Source organism: Copidosoma floridanum, unplaced genomic scaffold (genome assembly GCF_036245765.1).
Source record: "Copidosoma floridanum isolate Cflo_tuat_1 unplaced genomic scaffold, Cflo_Japanese_pri ptg000006l, whole genome shotgun sequence".
Classification (NCBI taxonomy): domain Eukaryota; kingdom Metazoa; phylum Arthropoda; class Insecta; order Hymenoptera; family Encyrtidae; genus Copidosoma; species Copidosoma floridanum.
This window is the reverse complement of record NW_028321883.1, coordinates 4,814,386-4,832,881: the sequence shown is the minus strand read 5'-3', so window position 1 is coordinate 4,832,881 and position 18,496 is coordinate 4,814,386. Positions and strand designations below refer to the sequence as shown.

At 35.8% G+C, this 18,496-nt stretch overlaps 2 protein-coding genes across 2 annotated transcripts in view; one reads left to right on the top strand and one right to left on the bottom strand.

Moving 5' to 3' along the window:
- Positions 1 to 18,496, top strand: part of LOC106641897 (neuropeptides capa receptor) — a 617,109-nt gene that overhangs the window by 20,372 nt on the left and 578,241 nt on the right. The window lies entirely within an intron of this gene.
- LOC149375502 (uncharacterized) lies at positions 423 to 2,998 on the bottom strand. Its single transcript, XM_089598550.1, has 4 exons — positions 2,526 to 2,998; positions 1,885 to 2,465; positions 783 to 1,737; positions 423 to 678 (listed from the first exon to the last, which is right to left on the bottom strand). Exons 1-4 carry the CDS (start codon positions 2,996 to 2,998, stop codon positions 423 to 425), a joined length of 2,265 nt encoding a protein of 754 aa, XP_089454676.1.

Here is an 18,496-nt window from a genome sequence, read left to right as displayed (position 1 = left end):
TTAGTATATAGAGCCTGCGGTACCGACTCACCCCACTTAATTTCGGCCTTCCAACATTCCTGCATAATCAAACGCGCGCATAAAATTACTCGGCCTAGCAAACCGAGAGGGTCGAAAATTTTCGCAGTTTCGGAAAGAATGTAGCGCTTTGTTAATTTGACGGATTTATCAATGAGTTGCACAGAATATTTGAGCTAATCGGATTGAGTATCCCAAAATACGCCTAAGTTCTTCTTTAGTTCGCTTTCCTTAGTAGCCCGGAATAAATCAATTACTTTATTATCTGATTCATTCGACAAACGCAAATTATTGGAGGCCCATTGACGTATATTAAATCCACCCCTTTGTAATACTTTAATCAGCTCGTCGCGTATTTTGAAAAACTCATCGAACGAATCCGTACCCGTTATGAGGTCATCCACTTAAAAATCGTGCTTCAGAATTCCACTAGCCCAGGGAAACTTAGCGCTCTCATCGTCGGCGAGCTGTTGGAGGGTGCGTATGGCCAGAAACGGCGCGGATGATACACCGAACGTCACGGTATTAAGCTCATATGCTCGAATCTCCCCTTGACTATACCACAAGATTCGCTGATATTTTCGATCGTCCGGATGTATCAAAACCTGCCTGTACATAGCCTCGATATCGGCGGTGAGAGCGTAAACGGGTGGACGAAACCTTCACAAGTGCTCGAATAGCTTAGGCTGTATAGTGGGTCCAACCATTAATGCATCGTTTAGCGAGCAGCCTTTGTTTACCTTCGCCGACGCGTCAAAAACTACTCGCAATTTGTCGTGGCGCTCGAGGGCTTCAAAACGGCGTGATGAGGAATATAATAGCCTCCCGACGTTTCCTGCTCCATCAGCGTCATGTGTCCCAAATCGATGTACTCTTGCATAACCTTTGTGTAATTCGCTTGATATCCCGGGTCGGCATTAAATTTACATTGAAGAGAAAAAAAGTGGCGTAACGCGTGTAACCGAGTATCACCGAATGTAGGATCATATGTACGAAACGGAAGGCGCACTATATATTTCACGCTCGAGACGCGTTTCGTGTGTTGGACGTAGTGACTTTGACACAGCGTTTCTTCGAGCGATCTGGTAGATTTATCGGTCACATCCTCTATTGCCCAGAATTTGGTTAGTTGGTCAGCTAATTCGGTTGGATTACAAGAAATCAAGCGCGCTTCTACGTCGTTATTTACACCCCCAACAATGGTCCAGCCCAATCGCATTTTTTGTAAAAATAAGTTGCAGTTGTCACGTGAAAAATTTATTTGGCCTATCGAAAACAAGGAGAGGGTGGCGCCTGCACCAATCAATAAATCTACGGCCCAAGGAAGGTGGAAGCACGGATCGGCTAATCTCACGTTCACAGGGATTTCGATTTCACCTCGTGGAAACGGCTCGCTCGGGACGAGGTCGGCAATCCTCTCTACCGTGAGAAACGTTAATGCCCTTTTAAACTGACAAGTACGCGAAAAAAAGTTAAGATTGAGACTGTTCTTCGACGTCGATTGCATAGCGTCCATTGCGTTGATAGGTACTACACACGGCTGCATGGGTAGTTGAAGTTTTCGCGCAAAGCTCTCCGTAATAAAATGCGTGGTTGAACAAGTGTCAAGTAGCATGCGGGCTTCGATAAATGTACCGTCCCCACCCTGCACGTCAACTACCGCGCTCATCATGAGCTGGTGCTGTGACGTACGAGAAGTCGTGCTTAAAGCATCCACGCCTAGTCAAGCGGCTGGTTTATGGGCTGGCTCGAATTTGGGGTTGCCCTTCGATATAGGGTCAGCATGCAACGAAGTGTGATGATGGCGAGTGCATCGTCTGCTGTGCATAGAGGGGCACTTTTTGAGGTGAGTACGAAGACAATTACGGCATAAGCTTGTCGTTTTCACGAAGTCCCAACGCTGTTGGACAGTTAATTTGTCATAAGCCGGACATTTAAAGAGCGCGTGATTGTCTCCGCACTTAGCGCAAGTGATCGTAGCGGTGGTCGTGTTAGTTACGAGCACACGGGCTCCAGCTTCATTCTTTCGCATTTTTGATGGACCTGATTGATCTACACGACGCTTTCCGGCGAAACCATTCCCCTGGCGAACGGGCGCATGTTCTGATTGTTCGAGTCGATACGCGAGATTTTCAATAAACGTATAAAATTGCTCAAGCGTGGGCAGCGTCTGCAGATTCACGGTTTTTTCCCACTCGTCAAGGATATTCTTAGGGAGCGCGCGCTCGAGAATCGCGAGAGTGAGGTGAGGATCGGGTTTTACGCCTAGAGAAGCGAGCTGAATAATGTGTTGGCACGTATCATCGACCAACCTTGATAGTCCGTTGGAAGTAGCAGCCGTTATCTTTGCCAGATCGATAATGGCGTTGAGGTGTTTCGATACCAACACGCGTTTCTTATCGTTTTTATCATTTAGGAGTTTCCAAGCCGGCTTGTAGTTTTCCGCGCTCGTCTCATAAACCGCGATTTAACTCAGAGCGGCTCCTCGCATGGAATTCTTTAGGTACATGAATTTATTGAAGTCATCGATATCAGTGCGCGAATCAATCATGTTGGTGAAGGTATTACGATACGACAGCCACTCGCTGTGATTGCCGTCGAACGTTGGGAGCTCGGGCATGGGAAGTTTCGGTGGACGCGGTTTATCGAGCAGCGTTGAATGACCGCCCGGAAGGGTAGCCAGGTTATCCAGCGACGTCGAGCCCGGCATGTCCTCAACCGTGCTTGACACGCTGTAAAAATCGTCCTCGATACTAGTGAAAATTGTCGCCAATTCGGTATTCTCGGAATCCAGTTCTTCAAGTTCGCAGTGTAAGGCTTCATACTTGTGAAACAGCGTGGTCAGGTTCGCGAGGCGCAATTTCGCGTTAGTTTTATCGAGCTTCTGCTGATCGAGTAACTTCGACAAGGTCGTAATCTTCCCTTTAAGAGTCGAGCGCTTTTTCACGATGTTAGCTATACGTTGAGCCGTGCCCGCCATGATGTCTCAGTAGCGAGGGTGAGAGAAATAATTCGATACAACTGAACGTTGAAACTCGGAAACGTTTCGCTGGCTCAAACACGTTGCGGTGGCACGATCAGATAAGCGATGAGTTACTCGTGGCGTTAAGCACGTGAATGCACGAACGGAAATAGGTGGAAAAGTCACTCTTAAGTACTAGGAGAGTAAAATTAACACAGGTACTTATCTGCTGGCTCGGCTACAGCTGCTGGAGAGCGAGGTATCCTTGACGGGAGCGACATCCGAGTTGATGATGTTGCGTGCAGGCAAATAACAGATGCCGTTGTTCTTCTTCCTTGCACTTTATGTGTGTGTAGGAGAAAAGGAGAAACGTGTATACGCGTGTTCACACCTCACAGGAGGCACCAAAAAATGTACGTATATGTAAGGGTCTCTTCGCAGTTGAAGAGGCCTCGTGTTCAATAAGGGAATTTACGTTAACTCAATAATAATAAGCGAACTGAATTATTTGAATTTTCTCAAATGCACTAAAATATCTACATTAAATATAATAAAGGACAGGATGGATCTGGTCGGGTAAATACTAAATAAGTAAATAGAATTGTGGGAAAAAGCTGAGAAGCATAAAAAACCCAATTTATTAGAAAAAAGCGGACAAATTAAATAAACTTTAATGTAAGTAAAACAAAAAATAATGATGGTGTGAGCAGCCTGTGTATGCGTGTGTAGAAAGATTAGAGAGACGGTCAGTAGAAGTAGAGTACGAATGGGTCGGCACGTGGTGCTGAGTCTGAGAGACCGGGAAGACGGAGACGTTGATTCCGCGTGTTACTCGAGCTGGTGGACGTCCAAGGAGGTAGGTAAGAGTGGAGAGAAGCTCTCACACTCTACGGACCGGCTGGCCAAGCGCGGTCGCACAATTAAGGGCGACGATGATGACGTGCCCGGTCGGTGGTAATCACGACGAAGTGAAGTCACCGGATACACGTGTGTGGCGCAATCCACGGCACGTGGTGAGCCCGCGCTTGCGAGAAATTTACGTGTGTTCTGCGTACACGACAAAACTATTATTCGCGATCAAAAATGTTGTTCACGGATTGAATGTTTAACATTAACCCAAAAACGGAATCGATGGTACAAACAAGTAAAAGTACTGATCTCACTAAGTGGCATCGGCAGAGGACTGTCGTCAGCGAGGAGCGAGAACAGAATGAACGAATGCGCGCGGCACTTTCCTGAAGATTCGGTAGCTCTCCCGCATTATCCTTTTCTCTCTCCTCCCGGTCCGAAAGCACACCAATTAGCAAACGATGTGTAATAGACACGCCCGTGCCCGTGTGCAGGATTTTTCCGATGTGAGCCGAACGGAGTGTGCACGATCGAGAGAGACTAGCGTATACCTATATCGGTTCGTGACGGAACACTGACTTCCTCCTTGACAAGCTTGCATTTACCGAGATTCAATTGCTGTACGTATAAATATTAGTACCTATATTATAGCTATAATCGGATGTATGAATAAGGTGTACGTAAACATTTATTTATAGGTATAAAATAGATGTATGATACTCAGTCAAAAATGTATAGCTATATATATTAGAACTAAGATTATAGCTATAACTATCTTTAAAATAGCTATCAATATAGCTTAAAATTTCGCTCGGATTTTACATAAAATTTAATTGAAAATGGCGTTTTTTAAAGGTTTATTAATCTACAATAGTGCTATCACCCGTATAATAACATTAAAATTGGAGGCTTAAAGTATTTTTGAATCAGTAGAAAAAAAACAAAAATCTTTAAAAATATTTTAAGTTTTTTAAAAATTGTTAAAAATTACTTCAGGCCTCCAGTTTTTATGTTATTATACCAATGATAGTACTAGTATAGTCAGATAAACCTTTAAACAGTCCGATTTTACACCGTTTTTTATGAAAATCTGAGCAAAATTTATAGCTATAATTTATACCTGTAATTATACCTGTAAATAAATGTTTATGTACACCTTATTCATATACCCGATTATAGCTATAATAAAGGTAGTTATAGCTGTATGTACAACTGTCAAAACAGCTGTTTGTAATAGCTATATTTTGCTCCTGTGTCATGCAGCTGGAGCCCTGCGACTTGCAACGACGATGATCACGTTGGGGTCACCAATGTAGGGATTGAATTCCCATAGCGAGCAACGACGAACAAGTACCTTTAAGTGTTGGAGGGAATCTAGTGTAGCTTAAAAACCATGCGCAATAATAAGCTTCACGTTCTTCTCACTAGAGGGCGAATCCTCGAAACAAACTGTAAGGATTGAAGTTGCTACTGTATATAGATGCAAGCCCTAGCAGGGTAGGTGGAAGAACAAGCACTGAATATGGTGCCGTAAGCAGTTAAGTATTTAGTGTCAACTAGGGATTTACTTCCTCTCATGCTATAGTTACTTAAGGCTAAATTTTCCAGAAACAGTAACGAGATAGCTACTCACGAAAACCTTTTTCCGTTTTCTTCGCTTTCTGTACGTGCGTGGTCCACCGAGTCTTCAGAACAAGTGACAACCGTTCTACAGTGGTTAGCGTACGTACTCATTCGTAAACAACAACACTGCCACATAATGTGAGATGGTTTCGCACGAGTCGGATCGCACAATGCAGGAAATTAAAGTAGTAGTAAAGTATTTTACTCCTCTGTATTCTTTTAGAATAATATCATTAAAAAGTTCATAGACAGCAGATGAAAATGACTGCAAAAACGGTAGGGGAAATCAGGGCACGCAGGGCACTCTAACTTTATTGAGCTGTATTTCTTAAAGGAATGAGGATTAGAGTAGCTAAAAATTTGTGTTGTAAAAGTATGATACTTGTGAACCTAGCCTACAAGTTAAAAAATTATTGTGCAACATTTAAAATTCAAAATAAAAAAAATTGCTCGTTCTTAAAAAGCTCTACTATGCCCCATGGGTGGGGTATGGTGAAGTAAAGGCTGGGGCATTCGCAGCGTGAGGGATACATAATAGTTAAGTAGTGTGTGCTATAGAAAAAAAAGTTAGGTAAATTTATATTTAAGCTTAGGTAAAAATTTATTTTTTTATTTTTGAATCTTTCTTCTCATTGTGAGTGAACTTATTACACAAAATCATGAACACATTAAATTTCTGTAATAACATTCTTTGGCTTTTGAATATGTTATTCACTGCATTACATCAAAGTAAATTATTAAATAAATTTTTTTCCTCTGAAAAATCAGTAGCAAAAAGGATTTGGCAGTCTGGAATCGATATATTATTCTGATTGCAAATAGTAGAATTCGCACTCTGATGTTCATTTAATTGTACTATTTTGTTAATATTTAAAGCTTTTAGTGAATTTCTTCGCGTGTTTTTTGTAGTCTTAACGGGTAAACTACCTATTGTTTACATTGTTCTGCAAAAAACTTAACCTAAAAATTAGCTGTGTAACGCTCGCGCCAGCGCTCACACTGCCGCGGCCGGGCTACGCTCTGCCCCAGCCAGATACTACGCTGTGCCCTTTATGACACGCTTGCTTGTTTTTGTTATAATTTTGTTGTTACTTCTTTTCTAAAAAAATTAAAAAAAAGGAATTGTAGCTAACGATTCCAGCTTACAATGAAGCCCAATTATAAAAATGTTGCTGTAATAGGCTATATTTAATCAGCTGTTGAAAATGATCATCTGGTCAATGTAAATACTACAAATATAAAACTTTTTTTTAAATGACTAAATACTTATTATAACGCCTAAAAATATTTATGGGAATTCAAGGGACATCAGTACAGGTGTCCAAAAAAAAAACCTGAAAATTATCATTAGTTATCTTTTTATTTAAATGCCACGCAGTCCCAGACTGAAACAATTACCCTGGTCTCCCCTATGTGCTTCACGCTGTTAAGTATTGTTACTATAATAAGATTTTTTATAGTGTGCAAACATTTCTTATGATAAACAAATCATGTTTAGAATTATAATGGACTCTGCAAAAAAAAAATTTAGTAAGAGATTAAAAAATGCAGTGGATAAAAGACAGCCTTTAGAAACAAAATATGCCCGGATCCCCACATTATGCAGAAACACAATTGATGATGTTGACTTTCGCTACGCCGAGGGATTTTTAATGAAGCAGGTAAATTGTTTTCTATTCGCATATACAATTGTTTTCATGTTACTGTCAGTACTTCAAAAAAAAATTATAGTATCTGTGTCGTTTTCGACTATGTAAAAGTTAACACAGGTCAATTATATAAAATTGTGGTTTTAAACTATCGGTCTTTTCAGTATTCCCGACATGCTTCTATATGGGTGATTCTGCCGTAATTATCTCAAATCGTGTCAGGTACTCATACTCACGTGCCGTAATAAAATCCAAAACTTTCAAAACGTTAAAATGTGTTAAATGTTGTCAACTTCACTTGACATATTGTCTAATACCGATATGTTAATTTCCTCATTGAGATAATCGATCATTTAGAGTCGAATTTTCCATTTCGACCCACGTCCGCAACTCAATTTCACTCATAAAAACTTTCACCGGTAAAAAATAAGGCTTATCTGCCATTTGGGTGTGTAAGCATTTTATACTTTAGCTATTGGAGATAGGATTTTTACCTTAGCCCAACCAAAAAATGACAAAGACGAGTGTGTTTTCACTGCATACATTTTGTCCGCATATTTACACCATAACGGTTTTAACAAAAATCAGTTCAAACTAGTAACTTTTTGGATCAAAAATGCTAACCAATAGTCACTTTTCAAAGTATAGGACTAAAATTAACAAATCCTCACGACAGTAGTACCAGAAGTTGTTACGTCTCGAATAAGCTAGCTCTTCTATTTGCGTATTTCGTGCGTACAAACATTTTATTCCATTCCGACCCCCCATGCAACAACCACTCGGTGTACGTGTGTAGGTACACAAACTACAGTTTTTTTTTTTTGCATTTGAGGCTAGTAAATCAAGCATGAGTGGACAAGTCATTGTGATACGTCTATGAGTCATACGAGCACTATAAACTTTGAAAATTTCATTTCGAACTTTTCCATTCTGACCCTACCTCACCTTAAAGTGCCGTTTTTTTTTTGTTTTAGAGCAATCAATCCCAGCCAAACTTTTTTTTCATCATTATTGGGCTAAAAGGCGAGACACGTATTTCGGGGTTTGTCAAATTGGCCTCTTTTCGCTACATAAATGCAAAAACGATGGTGCTACTTCCAACGTTGGTAGCCAAGTAATGCACTCCATTAGGTGGCTTTATCAGGGCTTAAATGAAGGAAAAACATAGTCGTAATGATTAAAATATCAATCTTTGAATTTTCTGCCCCGAATGAAAAGTTATAGTAATTGTATGAAAAATACTGAATTTTAGTCAAAATCACATTATTAGCGATATTTACGCTCTAATTGAAATAGCTGTAACTTTTGAATGGAGGCACAAAATCAAACAAAAATTTTTTTTAATCGATAGGTCTTGATGCAATTTTTTATTTAAGCTCAGTAAGAACACTCGAACTGTTGAAGGAGCTTAGCTACACATGTTAGAAAGAGATACAATTTTTCAAAAATAGATGAAAACTGACTTTTTTAAATATTGTATATCTTTTGGCTAGTTAATCTTGTAGTTGCATCGCTTTCGATATTTGTTACTGATGTTGTGTACAGTAGAAATACCATGAAAAAAGTTTTTTTTAACCAACTTTTTTTTAAACAAGTCCATCTGAGAAAGTTACGACAGAATTACCCATATCTATTTTAGCTGAATGAGTATCAGTGAAAGAACTTTGGGCAGGAGTTAGAGAGGAACTCCCCCCCCCCCTTTCAACCCTTGCCTCGCTCACTATCTTGCACATTATTTACGACAAACGTTAATAATTGCATAGTGGCTCTCGACAGTTAAGTGTGCTAATTGTACCGCATTAGCCTCATATCGGATTTTCGATTCTCACTTTTTTTATGATTTTTTTGTTAGATTATATATTGTTTGCTGTGAGACTTGAATATTATTATTTTACTAGTCTTTTTGTGAAAATTAAATAATTTTTGGATTGGGAGAAAAATTTTTAATATTCTGAATTATTTGGTACAATCAAGCACACTTTTTTTTAATCATTAACAATACGATGTACCATTTGATATGAAAAATTACGCTGCAGGGAATGATTCTACATTGATCTCTGCAAATAGATTAACTCAGTCAGTGTTATTACTCCCTAAATATCATCAAGTAAATTTTTACTCGTATTGAATGAGAATCTGACTACTCGCAACCGAGTAAAAAATTTACATGTAGATTGCGGATGAAATTTACTCGCAGCTACAAATGGCTACATCATAAGGGCTCAAAACACTATCCTGTGGGGCTTAAAGTAGCTGTTTTTTGCGAGTAGATGAAAGAATGTATTATGTACTTAGGGCGCGCTTGTTCTGTGTTTATGCCCGAGGCGAGAACGACTTTTTTCGTACTGAGGTCGGGAAGTGCAACTTTCCGCCCGCAAGCAGACTGTCTTTATGCCCGCTAATAACTTCCCGCCCGTGGACAGGAAAAACTGTACAACCCGCGATGGCGTGAATGTTCTTCCTGGCCTAGAGCGGGAAGTAATTACAGAGCCAGAAGTGCGTCCTAGGGCGGGAAGCACTGCGTCCAAAATACGAAATGGTAGTTTTTGACGGACATACGACATCGTCTCCCGGGTGATTTTTAAAATCACATTTTGAATTAGTTCTATTTGTTTATAAATATTAAAGTTAAAATATTTCTTTAAAAAGTTATGTCACTGTATCTTCAGCATTTTTCTGTAATAAACTGTTAATGACTTTCGTAATAAAATGAATAAAATTAATGATCATAAGTATAAAATTATATTATTCGTAATAAAATATTTGTTTTGAAAGTTACAATTTTTTTAAGTTTGGCCGTTTCAGTTTGAAAAAATTTTATTTTTTTCAATGATGCAATTACATTTTCAAGTAAGCTAATTTTTTTTTTAATAAGATGAAATCAGCCTCAGGCTAAATATATATATTTACATATATATATATATATATATATATATATATATATATATATATATATGGTGCCACCGAAATCAAAATCTCCTCCAATCTTTAAATAACGCCGCCAATAAAAGGTACTATAACTGTTTTGGTTAAATGTACTAAAAATTTAACATTATGTGACTGCAAAACTATGTATTTTTTCAATTATTCATGCAAAAAAATGAATTAATTTTTTCAAGATTCAAGATCTAAATCTCTGTTAAAGCTCAATGAAATCTTTATTGAGTCTTGAATCTTCATATCCCGTTTTTCATACTTATTGCGTGAACTTGAAACAGAATAAAATAAGTTTACATCATACATAAATTACAAAGAGTTTTTGGAGGCCTAAAAGGCCGTCAGGCTCGGGAAATGAGTAGTTTGCCCTCCTACATGTACAGGAGTATACATATCGAAAAAAATCGAATCTATCAATAATAATAATATCAATTTTTCTGTACGTATTGTGCGATCTAGTAACAAAAGTAAGATAATTTCTACCATAAATGCAAACAATTTTAAGGGTTCTTCAGTGGGCTCAAGAGCCACTAGGCTACGGAAATAGGCAGTTTTTCCTTTGTACGCATTTGAGCGTATACGGAAAAAAATCTGAAAAATCCTTATAACTTCATATATACTTATTGCATGAAATCAAAATATAATAAAATTGGTTTCTACTATTAACTATGTATGATTCTAGCGGCTGTTTGGGTTAACAAAAACTTCATTGGATTGTGTATGTGTAAAATAGGAAGTAACTATAATTTGTTTTAAGTTCTCGCAATTAGTAAAGAAATAGTTATAAGCGAATAAACTTTTTTCATATACGTAAGTACGAAATATTATTAAATTTAAAATCCTGGCAGCCCTTTAGCAATCTAAAAAACCATTTAAGGTAGCTCCCTTGTCTACTGCTCTAGTCAAGTAAGAGAGTTTCACTTGTGTACGTATGCTTATATACGAGGTGTGTTCAAAAAATAACGAGAAGTTTCGTTTTATGAAAAAAATACTCAGTTATTCATCAATATCTATTTTGTCCCCATCAAAATAATCCCCCTTCGATATAATACACTTTTGCCAACGCTTTTTCCAATCCTCGAAACACTTTTGAAACTCGATCTTTGTAATAGCTTTTAGCTCTGCTTTCAGCGATTCGCTTTTAATGTCATCTATGCTTGTAAAACGACGGCCTTTTAATGTTCTCTTTATTTTAGGAAATAAAAAAAAGTCACATGGAGCCATATCTGGTGAATATGGAGGCTGAAGCATCGTTACAGTTTTATTTTTGGCCAAAAATTCACGAACAAGCAATGAAGTGTGAGCAGGTGCATTATTGTGGTGCAAAAGCCATGAATTGTTTTGCCGCAAATCCGGGCTTTTTTTCGCATTGCTTCACGCAAACGGCGTTGAACTTGTAGGTAGTACTCTTTATTGATTGTTTGACCTTGTGGCAAGAATTCATGATGCACTATGCCACTTTTTTCGCGTTTTCATCGGTTGTTAAAGTGCTTGGGCATCCGGGTCGCTCGTCATCCTCAACGTTTTCGCGGCCATCTTGGAAACGCTTATACCACTCGTAAGTCCTTGCTTTACCCATAGCAGACTTACCATATGCTTTTGTTAACATTTTACAAATTTCACTACACTTTATTTAATTTTTTAGGCAAAATTGAATACAAATTCTTTGATCCCTTTTTTTTCACAAACAAAAATCACCGAGCTCGAAAAACACGTCTACCGTTAGCGGCTGCTACTAAAAAAGTAAGCAATGAATATTGCTGAAAATTTTATCGTACTTCAGGGGCACGTGTATCAACATAATAAAAAAAAAATTTTATACAAATGGACTCTCCAAACCCGCGAACTTTAAAAATTCTCGTTACTTTTTGAACACACCTCGTACGTACATCAGTATTGGTATTCTGCTACCATCCATCATTTATAACCATGAAGCTGATTTTCACGCCTTTCTCGGCAAATATCTTTGGAAAATGCCCCATTATCAGCATTTGATACGACAGGATTCGGAAGAACAGAGATTTTTCTACAAGCACATCATAATTTATCTGCTCAGGTTGTTTTTTGTGAGTTAGGAAATGCTTGTTAAGCTGATATTTTGATGATCTGCCATTTGAGCTTGTGTTCAACAGTTCAAATTTGAGTTAAAATATCTCAAGATTTTGCTCCACATGGGGTATAAACAAGGACACCGTTGGATTCAGTAGATCACAATCTATGAAATAAAACATTTTATTCCATAGGTTTTCGCAAAGGTGCTATCTTAAATTGTGAGTATTTACTTTAAAAAGTATGTATACTATGTTTGTAAGGAAAATTACTCATTTCCCAAGCCTGGAAGTCTTCCAGGCCTTTTAAAACTCTCTTTGATCGTGCGTGTTTGTTATAAAAAGCAATTTGACTTTGATTCAGATCCACCTAATAAATGTAAAGAAAGTTGACTTTGATTTTTTTCGTATACACGTGTACATTTGTGAGCGGAAAACTTCTCATTTTTCGAGCCTGGCGATCTTCTAGGACTCCAAAAACTCTTTTCAATTGTCTGTACATATGATTGAATCAAATTTTACTTTGTATTAAGTTCGCGCAATGGTTGAAACAAAAGTGATTAAATTTTTATTGAGTTTTTTATATACACGTACATTCTAATATGCGTTAACCTATGTATTTCCCTACACAATAACAGTTGTTTGTTGTTAAAAAATGACTAGATATTGTGGGGTTTTGAATAATATTAGTATCTATCGTTTTCAAAGTAAAATATGCTTGTCAAAAAATTTTTATGCCCTGGGGCCTCATAAGTGCGATTCGTCCCTGGTAAGGCTATTTTAGCGTAAGGCTAATTTTAGCTCCATTTTTTTCGAAGATTTTTTTTTTTCATGTGGCTCTGCCCTCTAGACCGCTGCTAGCGGTTTTGCAGTCGACCCGCCCCCCCAAAAAATATAAAATACAATGTACATAGTTTATTTGTATCGCCGGTATCGCGACGTTTTGTCGACGAACTTGTCAACCTCGTCAGGATAAGCTTACTATGAAGGCAGACAGGGTCATTGTATATATGTATAGTATGTTTATCAAAAAAAAACTCTGAGACTGCTTCTGATTTTGCAATTAAAATGAAAGGAGGTCCAAAAATATCTAATCTCACTGGGTATAGTTTGAAGTATGAGAAATAGCCACAAAATCATTAATTGGAGATCAATACTCAGAAATATTGAAACAGTATTAACAGCTTAGAAGGTGTTTATATTAGTTGGCGAAATCGTAAGGGATATTTTTTACCAAATAAGGTTCTTCCTTTTTTCCTTCAGATTATAACTTAAGGACTTTTCTTGATGTTAGTTCATTAAAATTTGTCGACATATTATACAATAAAGTATATTATTATTTATATACATTAATTTATTTCGTTTTACTCGTAGATCGCTGATAAGGTGAACAGAAAGTGCTCCAAATCATTCAGAAAACATGTACGATATATATGGGAAACAAAAGATTCAAGCATAAAAGAAAGTCTTCGGAAAACAATGAAGTTAAAAAGTACCAGTAATATAAATTTAAAAGAAAATAAAATTTTAGAAAAAATAAATCAAACAGCCAATACGTTTTTATGTTTTCAGTTGATCATTATAAAAACTAGGGGGAAAAGTTAAACTTACTCGATGATTTTTGTCATGATAACCCTTCAAACTCCACGAAAACACATGATGATGATAAACTAACAAATCAGGAAAAACCGTTCTCATGCACGCATGCAATCATGCCATAAATAAATAGGATAAAAAAAATCAGTTTTGAAGATGAGCAGGTGCAATCATCATTTTAATAATCCAATGCAATATAAATTTATAATGGGCCGTATTTGGAACCGCTTTGGAAGCGGGAATGATCGTGTCGTTGTATGGTGTGAGCATCAATATTATAAAAAAAATCAAGGAAAGTTGTGTTTATATCCAATGGTCAGTGAGGGTAATTCAAGTTTTAAACATAATTTACTTTTTACTGGTGATGAATGACCATTGGAACTTGTTGACTGTGATAAGTGCAGAATCAAAACATGTGGAAAAATCTGACAACAAAATAAATTTAAGTAAGGTGTATGATAATAAGCGTGATAACTGTTTTTAGTGTCGGTAATATGAATAAAAGCAGGGATTCTAGTAGCAACGATTGTGATATTATTCATCGATCTACTACAAGCACTAATTGTATCAATAACGACTGTGATATTAGTTATGATAGTATGGTTTGTCATAACAATGTATGGTCGGGAATTCCTCAACCCGAGGTTATCCCACAGTTGATATTTTGCTTTCTTTTTATATTGTTCACAGTCTCGCAAAATTACAAGTTAGAGTCTATTGGACACTAAAGATAATTGTTTATTTTGAAATACAACTCAATAAGGATACATAAATGTGCTTATAGCTAAGATTTACAAAAGTATGAAAGTATAAATGCGTGTTTTATCGATTTTAAGTTGTGGACACTTTATTGTATTTTATAGTCACGGTGTGAAACTAATTCTTTATGAAAATCGGTAAATTAATCGACGTCGGGGCCCCGTAGAAGAGATAACGTTCGTTCGTTACCAATATGAAAAGAAACTTCTTGCTAATCTCATTCGTGAGCGAAGACCCGGGCCCAAGTTTTAATAAATAAATATTAAAAAATGTAAAGAAAAACCGATAAAAACAAATAAAAACAAATAAAAACAAATATTTACAAAGATACTCTGTATGAATTTGGAAAATTATTTTAAATATATTTGAATTAATTTATTTTATTTTATTTTTTTTTGTAAATTTTTAGTAAGTATCTAATAATGTACAAAATTATTTGTTTTTATTTATCCTATGATAACAATTTTATTGTGAATAGACATTTTATTTAACCCGAATTTTATGTGCAATTATTATTAAAAGCCGTTAACAATACGTAAAAATTTTCGATGCAACGGATTTTAACAGAAGTCAGTGTAGATGAAATGTTAAGAACGTAATACTGTGACTACGTTACGTATTATTGCCGAAACGTTCGTACAACTTTTTTCAATATTCGTGAGTTGTACGAAATTTTAAACATTTTCATACTTTATTGATACTAACTCAATGTTCATTTCAATGTCGAATCAACATGCTGAATCAACGCTAAATCATTAATGAATCAACGATTTTTACGTCAAATTTTTACATGAAAAGTCCACGTGAAACTTACACCTAAAAAATTCATGTACACTTTTTTTTTAAAATCAATTTGTACGTAGACTTTCTACGCGGAAATTAGAAAAATATAAATATTCAAAAATATAAATATTAATTTGGCAAAATTCAAACATTTCCGCAATTCCACTCTTAAAGAGGATACTTACACGATCTTTTTATTCATTTCTACCCTTTTGTAAGTCAAAAATTGGGGGTATATATACTAAATCTAAGGTTGCAGTCACATGGGGCACGGAGTCCGCATACGGAACTCATTTAAGCCCATAGGAGTAAGAGAGAGGTATACGGAAGATCAGTTCCGTACACCTCTCTCTCACTCTTATGGGCTTAAATGAGTTCCGTATGCGGACTCCGTGCCCCATATGACTGCAACCTTAGCCTGTAATTTTTTTCAAAAAGTGTTTTGAGCCTAAAAAATTTTCCTTTACATTTTCTTGAATTATCATTACATTTATCACTTACATCTAGTAGTTAAGTAAAGTATTCATAATAAAAATCTGTCAGTCTTCAGTTACATTGTTTTCAGAATATAATTTTTAATACTGGATCAATATTTTTGTAGCGGCAACGGGAGCTGATATACCTACAAGCGCAGGAAGCTATTTTTCAATTAAAATCCACGAATATTAAGCACTGGAAGTGGCGTCCTAGCGAAAAAGTCAGCAGTTGAGCAAGCTTATGAAAGCTTAAAACCCAGTAAGTTTTACATTACTATGATGCATGCATCATGGAGGCAAAAAAATTTGTCAACCAGATGCATGAAAAAAAAAAAAAAAAAACACAAACTCTGAAAGTGTTGACCCCTAAAAAAAAAAGAGCTATCAGAGAACATTTTATTCACTATCTAAATCATTATAGATACAGAGAACCACTCTACAGTAATGAATTAGGCAATATAAATGATTATGCTCGTCGGGCAATAAATGGAGCAAAAAAGTGGGTTGAAAGAATTAAGGATTATCCTTTACTGGAATCAGACAGTGAAACTGGAGAAGCGGAATTTGTAGTTCTTTAAATCTTTTGCAATTTGTTTTGCTCTAAAAGTGTTCGAGTTTAAATAAAGCAGCATGCAGTTTACACAGTATTCATGAAACAATGTGCCTGATAGGAATAAGTTTGATTTGCTCTAAGTGATACTGTTTTATTATAATTTAAGAGATTAAGTGTTTTATCGTGAATAATAAAAAACATTAATTGACAATGAAAAAGAGCTAATTTTTTATCTTAACAGACCTTTTCATTATTGATTGTCGCACGAACACAAGTATGATTTTAATCGGAAATAAATTATTTAAAAAAAATAAGTAAATATTATTCATTAAAAAAAAATTTAATAAACAAAAGTAAAAAAAAAATACAAAAAATTGAAAAAAAAATTAAATAAAAATAAATATTTACAGAATTTTTTTCTAAATTCATACAGTATTTCTTAGTAATTATTAGTTTATATTAGTGAGTATTGGTTAAAAAAGGGTATTCTTCCAATATTTTTTTATTTTCTTCGAAAATATCTGTTTTTATTTGTTTTCATCGGTTTTTCTTTAAATTTTTTAATATTTATTTATTAAAGCTTGGGCCCGGGGACTCGTCAGCCAGGGCGCCACGATGGCTGCGGAGGTCGTTAACTACACTCGATCGAACAGAAAAACTCACGGGCGTCAGCTAACGCACCGAACACGACAAATCGTGAGAGGTTTTTTTTAGAGCACCATGTGCACCTTCTCGCTGCGCAGCAAGAACTGAATCAGAGAGCGCAGTCGGACAGGCTCGGCTTGGCGCTGCCAAAGGCTCCAGAAGTCAGACGCGTATACAGCTAATTCACACACAGGTATACGCCGGCCTCCTTTACTATGTATATAGCTTCTTTTCCCCCTACGTTGTGTCTCATTTTTTGCCATAAATACATGCCGTACAACAATGATAAAATTCCTCATATCTTTGGACTCTGCAACTGAGTACATGCTATGTATATATTTAACTGACTTGCTCTCGCTCTGGCTTCAATGTTATCCATAAATCTTATTTAATTAAATCGTGGAACTGAATGCTCATTAATTATATACACAGAATTTTGATTTCAATACATTATGTTTTAACTCTTCCGTACTCTTAAAATTCCCAAATCCATTTATGTTTTCAAAAAATTAACCACTAATTTATTAATTCCACACATCTTAACTTCTGTAAACTGTAGGACAAGCACCGGAGGATATCCATGAACATATGTGACTTCGAAAGAGGTACGTCCCGTCCTTACGATAGCTAAGATGGATAAGGCTTTTGCCCCTTTGTAAATTGTTTTGCACTTAAGGGTTCGAATCCACTTCATGGTAGATATTTTTTTTTTTTTTTTTTTATTCAATGTATCATTTTGTCCTTATTTCTTTTATTTATGTTTCGTTAAAATATATATATATGTGGTCAACATTTTTTTTCGGATACATCAAAACAAATTAAATTAACATTGTTACTTTGATACAAGGCAATTCTATAATTTTATAACACTAAAATAATTTTTAAGGATTTTAACATAATTTGTGTATTTTAAAACTCTTAAGAAATTGTGAACATCCTATTTACGACAAAAAAAAAGCCGAAGGCAGAAAAAAACTCACTCTTTTACAACGATTATATCAAATATGATCATTACCAGTAAAGTTCAACTTACATCCAATTATATGTGAATATTGAACTACGTACATATATTATATTTTTGAGCTTATATTTACATCCCTTATCAATACGTTGTGGTTATTGCATTGACAAAATTCGTACTACATATATATGTACAAACATAAAAGTAGATTCTTTAGTCTTTGTAAATAGTGCGTATTTTAGATTAAAGAGCCTTACAGAGACTGAACGAAGCTTTTTTTATTCAACACATACTAGTTTCAACCACTTGTAACTCAGAGTATGGTTTAAAAAAAAATTTGTGTTCTGTGTAAACAATTAATTTTTTTACCTATAATCAATTGTTATTGTAATTTTTCAGAAACAGTTACCAAAATTTTTGACAGTGCGTAAATCATTTACAGTTAACAAAAATTTTTTTTCCTCTGTTTTGAAGGTGGCACTATATATATTTTTATAGATGAATAACTATACAAAATATTAAAATTTCACAATTGAAATTGCTCTTTTAACTATCGCAATCGATTAATTAATTTTACATTGTATGCAACACACAATTGTTGAATTGAATTTATTCGATTGTTTGTAGTTAATAAGAT